Consider the following 12,074-nt stretch of genomic DNA (forward strand, 5'->3'; position numbering starts at 1 on the left):
TTCTATGGTTACCCCCACTTTTTGCTTAGTGCCAAGCTGTTTTTGACTAGTCTGACAGGGATCCTGCTAATCAGGACCCCAGTCTCTTTGCTTTCTCCCTTAAATTGTTGTGGTAAGTACTTAGGTACATCCCAGATTGGATACTGGGGTACCCTTATAAGTCCCTAGTGTATGGTACTAAAGTACCCAGGGAATGCATTTTGTCCCCCAAGGGAGACCATTCAAAATGGAACTACAGGCCTGCCATTACACCCTGTTGTAAGCTGGTGCTAGCACCACTTACTAAAGCTGTAGGTTTCCTATATCTAGGGTCACTGCACTTAAAACCTATAAGTCACCCCTATAGTAGGCCTTTGCAATCCTAAAGGCAGGGTGCTTGGTTCTAAGTGAGAGGGTGTTCCTGGATGAGCAGGACACCCCTACAGCCTAGAGAGTCCATTCTCCCGGGTTGTCAGTGAAGCAGCGATATACCATATAGATGGGCACATCCCAATTATGCGATGAACATCTTGAAAATGGCTGCAACTAATCCGATCATGTTTGGTATCAACGTACCATAAACACACTTAGCATCCACTCAGGCCCTCACACACACACTTATTACATACAACCACCCACAACACAGCTGCATACACTGACACACCCAAGCACACACTGACATACTCAGATACATACACCCAGACACACAGACACCCATAGACACACAGACAACCATACACATACTGATACACTCATACTTAAACTGACACAGCCAAGCACACACTGATGCATTCACTGACACACTCAGACACCGAGCCATACATACCCTCAAGAGACACTTGGACATACTCAAGCATATACTGATACACCCAAGCATACACTAATGCAATCATTGACACTCATACACTCACTCAGACACCCAAGGGCAAACTCATATATACACTTCCACAAAACGTGTATTCATATATCTATCAACATACAGAAAATGATACACAAGAATAAAGAGAAAGACTCATCTCTGATTGATTCAATGGTGGTAAGAACCAGGTTTACTGTTTTTTAAAAGACTTTTCACGTTTGGTTTTTTAAATGTTTTTTTAGTCATAAACTAAACGGAAAAAAAAGTGGGTGCAGCAACTTAGCATTTTTAAATCTGATGTTGTGGAACAGCAATGTAATATGAAAAAAGAAAACACCAGTGCTTTTTTAATTAAAAAACGAAATCGGAAACATTCTGAACTTTCAGTGCCACAAGCTCTTGACAGGTAGCATAGTGAGTTACCCAACTTTGTGGAGGTAGCTGCCACAGAAATTCCTGCCAAATTCCTATTCCAGAATAGGTAAACCACCTGCGGCATCTGCAGATGTTAACTTCCTCTCCCTCAACAGATAAGAGCGTTCATGTATGGTCTTGATGCATTTCCACATGATCGATGTACCATGGCTGTAGTTTTTGCAGTGCCACATGATAACGTCTTCCCACAGGGTTTGCATTTCACAACACTGACAGTTACATTCTACTCTCCAGACAATATAGTGTCAAGTCAAAGATTTGCTTTATTCGGTTAAAATTTAAAACCATCAAAGCACAGGATAATATTTCATGATGTAAATAACACATTACAAATAAACAGATAGTAATAATAACACATTACAAATAAACAAATACTATCAATAATGCATGAGCCAAATATATTACATAGCACCATCAAAAAAGAACACTTGGCGTACAAATAAATAAATTAAAAAGTTTGTCACCCAGTGAGTTCTCCATTTAAAATCCAATAATTCATCAGCTAAATCATCACATTACAAATTTTCTGTTTAAGAAGTCGTTATAGGTGAAAAGATAGAGGACAGTTACTGCTATAGATGTACTTTGTTTCTTCGCCTGATGGCCCCTGTGATGTAACTAGCTACCCCGAAACACACAACTGAGGTCCCAAGCGTTTGCAAGTAGACCATAGCCGGTCTAACTTGCTCAAAGTTACAGCCCTTTAACAATGGCAAAATAAATTTCTTACGTAATAGAAAATAAAAATTGCAGAAAAAGACCCTATGTAAACGTATTCTGCTCAGAAAAATTGTCACAGGGGCAGGGCCCCAAAGCCACTTCCTAGGAAAACCCTGTTGGGAATGATAACAGCCATGGGAGCATGTCATACTCAAACATTAATAACACAAACAGATGATATGGCTTGTTTATGTAGGTCAAGTACTGCTGGATTTCTCTCCCTATACTCAGCATTACAAAACTCCTGACTGAAGGTTTTACCAATTCCCCTTCTTCCCTCATTAACATTGCCTAACGCACTAGGGTTCGTGAACAAATCAGGGCTGCCCAGTGAATCCATTTGTGTTTTAATATAACGGATCCACGGGATATCAAGGGCTCTGTCTAAGGACATACAGTCTTGGATAATCAATTGATTTAGATTAGGTGGCTGCTGTGCCCAGATTCTCAACCAACCTAATAATGGAGCCACAGCAATCTGGTCTAAAATATAACCAGCACCAAGATACTCATGAATATTGAAAGTTGCAGCAGAGGGAGGGAGAGACAACAGCTTTCGTAAAAAGACATTTTCTGCGGTTTGGATTTCGGTAACCTCTGTGTAGCCCCATACCTCGCTCCCATATAGTACCATTGGGACACACTTAGCGTTATAAATGTTCATGAGTGCCGGGAGTGGTTTAGAACCTAAGCCGTTTTGCAAACCCTAACAGAGCCCCAGTCGCCCTGGTAAGAGTATTCTTTTTATGAAAGCGCTGCATGACCCATGACGTTCTATCGTCAAAAAGAATCCCTAAGTATGGGAAGGTTGGGACTTTAATGAGCTCCAGCCCTTTACAGAAAAATATAGCCTTTTTTGCTCGTCCCCCACCTATTGACATAGAGTGTGACTTTTTAAAATTGGTTATTAAATCTAGAGAGTCCATAAAATTAATAAAAAAATCTAAAAGCAATTGTAGCCCCCTTGCCGTTATTGCCACTAAAACTGCATCATCTGCATATAATAATGCAGGGATCATTTTTGAGCCTGCTCTTGGGATATCCTTACAAGATGAAATTAATGCATCTCCCAAGTTGTTAATATACAGCGTAAACAGCAATTGAGCAAGGATGCATCCCTACCTTACCCCTCGCTTAACTGGCCAAGCTTCTGTTAGACTCCCATTCTCATTATAACGGACCGCTGCCGTGGTATTCTCATGGATATCGGCCAGGAAAGATATCAATGCAGGTTCCAGCCCCATATCATAGAGGGAAGCCCATAGCTTTTGCCTGTTTACAAGGTCGAAAGCAGTGGACAAATCCATAAAAGCTAGATGGATGTCCCCCTGCTTTGCGACCGTGTGCTTCCCTATGACAAGATGTAAATTAAGGCATTGGCCTGTTGTGCCCCTTCCCTGTCTGAACCCATACTGTAGGTCCGAGACAACTGAATGTTTGTCCAGCCAGTTTGTAAGGCGGGCTAGTACGGCTTTTCTCATAATCTTGGCAGCAGAGTCCAAGAGTGAGATGGGCCTATAACAGGCCGGATTTTCTCTTGAGCCCTTTTTAAATATTGGGGCTATAACTGCTTTACCCCAAGCCATTGGGAAACCAACTTTAGAGGCTGCATTAAAAACGGAAGTTAAAATCTTCCCCCATACACTGGGGTCGGCCCTATATAGATCAGCCGGTACCCCGTCCGGGCCTGGTGCTTTTCCCTTTGCTGTGGACACAATCGCCTCCAATACTTCTTCCTCTGTAAAATTGATTTTTTGGGCCTGAATTATTTCCCCATGAGGAGTGAGCGGTGACTGACTGATCTCGGAGTATAGGCCACTAAAGTATTCCACAGTATATTGTGTATATAGTATATAGTGTCATGGATGCAAGCTTGCTACATGTGCTGATTTCACTTTAGTGACTTGGGGATCATGACGCTTTCTTTTTCAAAATTTATTTTCCTGATTTTTCATTGCAGACTTATCAAGGTCTTACGTCCTTACTAGTTACTAAGAGGGGACCCACCTCCTTATACGTCTTGGTATATATTGTGAGTTTTTCTTTTGACTTTACCTTTCTTGGCTCCTTCTTGTTTGGCCAATATAGCTTCCTCTCATGCACTTACATCGTTTTGTTTGTACTTTTTAGAGGGGCCGTGATACTTACAGGGCCCTACATTGGGTAGGGTGGCTGACCTCTGTTTGGGTCTATCTAACAATGGTGAGTATTGGAGTCTAGATTTACTGTTTCTTTCTTTTCGTACTTGGGTTGTTTTGTGTTTAAGGTAGCCTGTTGTTACTGACGGGCATGGGGTGACTCCTATCCGGGCATCCCTATAGTGTTCCACGAATCTTTTTTTTTTTTTTTCCTTCTTACTCACTCTATATGACACAATTTTATATGTCATCCTATTGAGACACTGATTAGTGTTTGTGCATTTATTTATAGTTATATCTTTATGATTAGACGCAGACTCGTCTTAAATATTAAATGTTTGTGCACCTCTCTCTAGGTTTTATAACAAATTCTTGAAACCTGCGGAATGGAGTTATACTGAGTACAATACCTTCCACCCCCAGATATTTTATACAAGGTGAGCTAATGGGGACATTTCCTCTCAGACCCGTTTTATCTTTGTTAAACTTTTGGATTTCTTTTTTTGAAGAGTATATACTCTAGCCCTCACCCCCCTGACCAATATTGGGCTTTCATCCTGGCAACCTGCATCGCCCCCGTCAGTGGGACACGTTTTTATGTCATGTGTTGTTCTCTCAATCTTCGAACTGCACGGTGTGGCGTGGTTGTCGATTACCTAACAGTCTGGAAGGTGGTACCATCTTTGGAGGATCCAAAATTTCGCATTCTACTAACAGACGTTTCCACACTATTCTTGGTAGGTTACTTCTATCTTATGTGTGGATTATTTTACCATCCATAGTGGATATCTATTCAGTAGGCACAGAGAAATACCGTGATCTGTCCATGACCTTGGCGTCCACACATTATATGAGATAACAATTACAGCTTCATGTATTGTATGATTTTCAATGTGATGCAGATAGCATTTTGACTTGTTTGGGTTTAATTTGTTGAACCTAATTGTGATTCACTGTTTATACATGTTTGGCTCCCTAATTCTCATTTCTAAAATATAATTTTTCAATTTTTTAACGTCTAACATTCAATCTGTATAAATGTAGGAATCATGTTTGTAATTATTGTATTCGCTTTCCTCTAGCTGTATTTACATACGTTTTAGTTCGTATATATTATATATTTATTATATTATTTGTTTGTCACTTCCAGCCTTGAAAAAGTCTCAGAAAGAGACGAAACACGTGTCGGCGGTGTGAGCTGGGAAGTTTTAAACTTATACATATGGATTCTTAATAAAGAACTGAAAGAAAATTTTTGTCTGGATCCGGTGTTACTCTACATAGAAATCTGTTTGGATTTATAGATACAGTGGTTATGACAATTAATACTCAGGGATTATTTCTCTCCAAATGAGATATCTAGGATTACCTAGATCATACTAAATTGATACTACGTAGAGTGCTTTAGTAGCCTGTTCCTTAACTTTTCTTGACACATGCCCATGTTTGAGGTTTTTATAATATTCAATCTAAACAAAATGTGCATTTGTACAATAAAAAAAATAACATGTCCAGTTGCTTTTCTCTCCTGCAGGAAGGAATCCTCCAGTCATGCCACTGAGGTCAACTCTTTAGCTATAGAAGTGTCTCATGTTTAGGTTTCGCCTGGCGTCCGCTGCGCAGCAGCGTTCGCGCAGGCGAAATCGTTTGAGAAGCAGTCTGGGGCTTTGTCCAGCCTCTCTGTTCCATTGGCTAGCTCCATAAATGGAGGCTAGCCATTGGAACAGAGATGCCTCATTCATTTCCCGAGCAGATTCGTGGGCTTTCCGGCGATTTTTTCTCTCTCCGCCCCTTTGTGAACGTCATTGCGGCGGTGGGCGGTGTTTTTTTTTTTTTAAAGGTTTGTTTTGTCATTCCTCCAGGCCGACCGCCGCCAGAAGAAGTCCAGGTGAGTGCTTCCCTCCCCTCCCGCTGTCCGTGTGCCAGTTCCCGACCCCCCCCTGCCGCTGTCCGTGTGCCCGTTCCCGCCCCCCCTCCCGCTGTCTGTGTGCCCGTTCCCGCCCCCCCCCCCTCCCGCTGTCCGTGTCTCCGGCCCCACTTGTAAATGCTAATTTACTCTAGTGTGTTTTAAGCCACGGGTTTAATTACATTAGAGTCGCCCCTTAGAGCGACACCCCCACTCAACGTGATGGGTGGCAAACACGATGCAGTACTGTTCTTTGGAGCCTGACTTTCTCGGAGGTGAAGAGTTAAAGCGATGATGTATCCTCTGGATACGGCCTTTTCTACTGACATTGAGGCGGAGGTATTTATCTGGTTAAACTATTGCGGGGCTGTGGTTCTTGGAGCCCAGGCAAAACTGTAGGCTCTGCAAATTAGTAGCTCCTCGCTTTCAAGGGTCCTTGATGCGCCATTCCAGAGACGACCGACTAATCCGCATGAGAGCACCATTAAAGAACATGTCCTCGGCAGATCTCTAATGGCTGCTGGATGGCTAACATTAAATGAAGTAAAAAAACAAAAGAGGGAGGTAGAGCAAAGGGTTGGATTCTTGCTCCACAATGATACTTAAATAAACATAGACAATCCAACTCAAAGGAAGGAAGGGGGAGGGTGATCAACGACTGTTGAAGCACTCAGTGTTCTGTAAACTACCCCTCACACACCAAAAGGCCCCTTGGTGTCATGCTTCATCATCGGGGTCCTCGCACCCCTCTATCGGGATGCGGCGTGCTGCGACCTGCGGCTACGCGGGAGCACTTATAGAATTGACTATGTGTGGTGTGTGGTGTGTGGGGTATGTTGTTATAAGTGAGTGGTGGGATATGGTGAAAGATTAAAAAGTACCTGGCACATGAGTGTAAAAGAAAAAAATTTTTATTCCGAACTCTGGCTGGTACTGTTAAAAGAAGTGCAGTGTGAGGTCGAACCTGTTGATTTATGGAACAGGACCTCTGGTGTGCGTTGTCGACATGTTTCGGAGACAAGCTCCTTCTTCAGGACGGGGGCACAACCTCCCCACCTTACTCCCGTCTAGGTTTAATAAAAAATGTGTATTTACAAAAAAGTGAAAATTATAGGCTAAGTGTGCCTACAGCGGTCTGCTACAAGTACAATGACTTGTGAAGCTTGCTTGCGGGCTTCATGAGCAGAAATTGGACGTCAGGGGTGTTGCTTGATTTGCAATATTACCAGGACGCAATGATCACCGTCTTACCCCTAGCGCGCACCCCTCCCTCCTCCCCCTTCCTTCCTTTGAGTTGGATTTTCTATGTTTATTTAAGTAACATTAAACGAACGCACAACCCTCTCCAAATTCACGGGAGTAATGACTTTCAGTAAATGGGAAGCAGTTACTCGGCATGAACTGATGGCTTGCCCCAGATATGGTAAAACACGGACCCTCAAACATGGACATGTACATAGTATTATTAAATAAAGGAAAAAGCAATGGACTGTGTGAAATAAAGGTGCAAAGCATTCTTCAGCTGTGATTGCTAATTTATATTTTGTAGTTTAAAGCCAGTCGCAGGATATCACAATACTTTTCCGAATCGGCCATCGTGGTTTAGAACTCTCTCTTAGCAACATTATGGACTTCGATATTGCAGTTCGAATAATAACACAAAACACTCCTCTTCAACCAATACATTGGAAAAGACGACACTTCACTACTTGTTGTGTGTTTTTTAAATAACATCTGGCAAGTGAGGCAGGAGACTGGCATACATACTCACGGCTCATTGAGTTAAGCGCTGCCGCCGACATCCGGTGTGACCTGCAGGTTACGAGTTTAAATCTTGGCAAGGCTGATAAATTGTGGGGGAAGTATATCGCGTGATGATACGATATACGTTTTTTTCTTCATGTTATATTGGTTTATGTCACCGGCCTTTGTGTAGTGCTACTGGCATGATTATAAAGTGCCTCGAAACAATTAATTTACTAGGGAAGAAGCTGGAGTGCAGTTCATGCAACAAAGCTCACGATTTTCAGGCTGTCCGCAGCAAGTTATCGTCTTAAAAACACGAGGTGTCAGTTTGGGGACATTACAGCAAAGGATATTGGACGAGTTTTGGAGCTTGGGCACAGCAGAGAGAAGTACGGTGTGTGACGCCATCTATTTGTAACATTCTACACACTAATACACGGCACTGTGAAGACCATGCTCAAAGGGTGGTGCACATTTCTGAAATATTAATCCTGTACGTTTATTTCCTAGTGATTACTATGGACTCATAATTTTTATAGGTTTCCTGAGGGGAAAGGAGTGTGACAGGCACATTTTCTTATAAGGCAGCCCTATAGAATCTTGCTAAGAGATACAGAGCAGGCAGGTGTGTGTGTGTGTGTGTGTGTGTGAGGGTGCGGTAGAAGCACTGCGGGAGAGAAGCTATGGTCTGGGGAGCACACACCAACCACGGGACAAGAACTTGGAGCAAGAAGAAACCACAGTGACGCCCACCCTCAGCACCACTGCTCTCACCCCAGCACCTGCGCATTTCCACTTGCTGTTTCCCAAGTTTAACCTGCATGTTTGCAAGAAGGGCTCTATTCTGAGCCCCGCATCCATCTGCTCCACCCCCTCTTGTGCCCTCAGCTCTGACCGGTGCCCGGCTCCGACATAGCGCTCTTACCCCTTGGTCATCAACTCTTACCCCGTACCGCCCTCTGACCTCAAGCAGGGCATTCGTCCCTTGCTGCGTTGCTTTCTGCCCTTCCAGGTGCCCTCAGCTCTGAATCCTCTGCCATCTGATCTCACCCCGGGCCCTCACTCACTTCTTACCCCTGTACTCTCAGCTCTTACCCCTCTGCCCTCAGCTCTTACCCCTCTGCCCTCAGCTCTTCCTAGGCCCTCACTTCTTGCACCTGTGCCCTCTGACCTCAAACCAGGCCTCCAGCCCTCACCACACTGCCCTCTGCCCTCCCCTGTGCCCTCACTGACTCCTGTGCCCTCAGCTCTTACCCTTGTTCACGCAACTCTTACCCCTGTGCCCTCAGCTTTTACCCCTTTGCCCACAGTTCTTACCCCTGTGCCCTCAGCTCTTACCCCTGTGCCCTCAGCTCTTACCTGTGCCCTCAGCTCTTACCCCTCTGCCCTCAGCTCTTACCCCTCTGCCCTCAGCTCTTACCCCTCTGCCCTCAGCTCTTACCCCTCTGCCCTCAGCTCTTACCCCTTTGCCCTCAGCTCTTACCCCTCAGCCCTCAGCTCTTACCCTGCCCTGTGCCCTCAGCCCTTCCTAGGCCCTCGCTTCAGACTCCTGTGCCCTCAGCTCTTACCTGTGCCCTCAGCTCTCACCCCTCTGCCCTCTGCCCTCACCCGTGCCCTGTGACCCTCGCCGGTGACCATGGCCAGCATGGCGGGGGAGATCGTGGCCTTCCTGCTGGCCCTGTTGGGCTGGGTGCTGGTCTGATGCACGCTGCCCACCGACAACTGAAAGTGTGTGGCTCTGTGTGTGTGTGTGTGTGGCGCTGCGTGTGACTCTGTAGGTATGTATGTGTGTGGGACTCTGTGTGGGTCTGTGTGTTTCTATGTGGCATTTGCGAGAGATTAAGCTATTGGCATTGTAAATGACAGTGCCATTTATTTATCTATTTTCAAAACAAACACATAAATAAAAATGTTGTAATTTTCAATGCCAATAGCTCTAACTTTTTCAAAGGCGAGACCGTTGCATTGTAAATGCTTGTTCAACAGTGAAACTTAATTCACACAACGTCTGGGAAAACAACAAATCCTCGAGTAAGTTTTCAAACCTGCCATCAGGTACTTAACTATTAGTAGGTCTGCTCAGAAAGAAGCTTGCCAAAAGTTTGCAGTGAAGTTTGTTTCAATTACCTGTCTCAGAACAGCTAGATCCCTTTACATGGAGGAATAACTTGGCATCTGAACATATGCCCCAGGCACGGAGCGAGTAGATACAGCTCATTTAGGTTAGCTTTTCCAGACCACCAGTGAGCAGGCTTGCTGCCAACCTTTTTGGGGGGAGAGGAAGTGATGGAAGGGGAGTGTGTTTGCAGGTTATACTGACCTGCATAAAACCCAGGGTAATGCTAAACTTCAAGTAGGAAAAAGAACATCTTGTTAATTTAACCTGCTACGCATTACTAAATGAGATGACTGATTCACAGTTTTTACAACAGGATGTGTGAGAAGGTTGAGTAAAAGTCAAAGGAGCCCTCCACATTATGGCTTCCTTTTTAATCCACGTGTGGATTGCTGTCACTACATGTCATTAACTTCAAGATGATGTTCGCTGGCTTGTCATCTTGGCCTAATCCACTTTACAAAAACTATCATTGCACTATCATTGCAATTTGCAATTATTACTAGAGAGGCACATCTGCAATATACATAAACCCAGTCCATATACAACACCAGTTTCTTCTTTTCTTAAACTTGCAATTGAAATCAAAACAGTACGTGTGAACGATCAGAAAAAAGAAGAAAAAATGTGATTACTAACCTGAGAATCCTATATCTGGGTTCCTTTTCTTCTTTTTCCGTTCCCATTTTTCTGCATCTTCAGCACTGATTTCCAATAACTTGGCCCGCTGATAATCTTCACCTTTAGCTGCACATTCCTTCCGCACCAAGGAACAAAATTAGGTAACTGAGTCAGAATTAAGTTCAAAATGTTCACTCTTAATGCATAATCACCCATAATGTCAATTAGAAGGGTTACGAAATGCTTTGAACACTTTATGTAAATCAATTGTGCCGCAGTTAATTTCACCTAGACACCTTGTATTTTAAGTAGAGAAAGGGGAGGTATTGGGGAGATCTACGGTATTTCAGTAGTTTTGCTCTCACACCTGGCTAGCAATCAGTACTACCCCTTCGCCTCTCACTGGGACACTCGACGCCTGCCCCCCCCCCCCCCCCCCCCGCCCCCCTCTAAGTGATAGCATCACTTCTTGGCTGACCCGCCTGATCAGCTTGCTCAAGTTCTTTTTGATTTTTTCTCTGCTGCAGAGTGGTGTAGAATCTCTCATCACATATAATTACTGCTATTTCTACCCTGCTGGGCGCTGTGATGTAGTGTGGTGCACGGCGGCTCGTTTGGCAGAGGAGAGACGCAGAGGAACTGATTCGAAGTAAGGAGCTTTGAACACCAGCTCCCTGCTGACTGGTACGGACTCCTTTCCTCTACGGCACAGATGGAGGCGGATTCACTTGCTCTCTGGTTGGAACTGCAACCATGGTGAGGAATGGCTTGAGGGGGCATCGGCTGATGGCTCTCACTGCGGGGGTAAGCGATGCCAAGGGCAGTGTGAGAAGGACTCGGTGAAGGAAGAGAGACTTACCGGTCTAACGCCAGGTAGGGTCCAACAATCCTGTATGCCATCTCAGCGACGCCACACCGAACTACCAACTCCATGCTCCTCTGCTATGTTTCCACATGAATACAACAACATGCCTGACCCGGAAGTAACGCCCACGTAAACCGGAAGAGAAAGTCACGAACCACTGAAAATCGGACAGGCTCAAAGGGGAGGGGCAGAGAGCGTAGGCGCAAAAACAGTAGGAGAACGCCGAAGCGGAGAGGGAAACTGAGAAGACACGGGACCGGAGGAAGAGGGACCCGAGGAGGAAGACGCTGGACCCGAGGAGGAAGACGCGGGACCCGAGGAGGAAGACGCGGGACCCGAGGAGGAAGACGAGGGACCCGAGGAGGAAGACGAGGGACCCGAGGAGGAAGACGCGGGACCCGACTTACCGAATGCCAGAACACCAGGGAACCCAGAGGAAGGAGAAGAAAGCTGGTACGAGGACTGGTGGTGTCCGGAGGATGTTAGGGAGCGGCCGTAACTCAGGAGAGTTACGGCGGAGCCGGTGAGTACTAACGGCTCGGGGTTACTGGGGGGGGGGGGGGGGGGGAGAAGCGGAAGGGAGTACAAAGGGGGGGAACTCGTGAACACGAGAACATTAACTGCTATTGTGACCCCTTGTTGAACTATATGACAGTGTATGATTTGAATACTACTTTACGTCGACATCA

At 45.0% G+C, this 12,074-nt stretch overlaps 1 protein-coding gene across 1 annotated transcript in view; it reads right to left on the bottom strand.

Annotated features, from left to right (window-relative positions):
• The window catches only part of LOC147689078 (pre-mRNA-splicing factor SYF2-like), a 219,706-nt gene that overhangs the window by 133,542 nt on the left and 74,090 nt on the right, over positions 1 to 12,074 (bottom strand). Inside the window, exon 4 of the mRNA XM_086941968.1 lies at positions 10,539 to 10,656. Coding sequence (XP_086798094.1) covers positions 10,539 to 10,656 — 118 coding nt within the window. The remainder of the gene's footprint in view (positions 1 to 10,538; positions 10,657 to 12,074) is intronic.

The sequence above is a fragment of the Lissotriton vulgaris genome, chromosome 10 (genome assembly GCF_964263255.1).
Source record: "Lissotriton vulgaris chromosome 10, aLisVul1.2, whole genome shotgun sequence".
NCBI classification, from domain to species: domain Eukaryota; kingdom Metazoa; phylum Chordata; class Amphibia; order Caudata; family Salamandridae; genus Lissotriton; species Lissotriton vulgaris.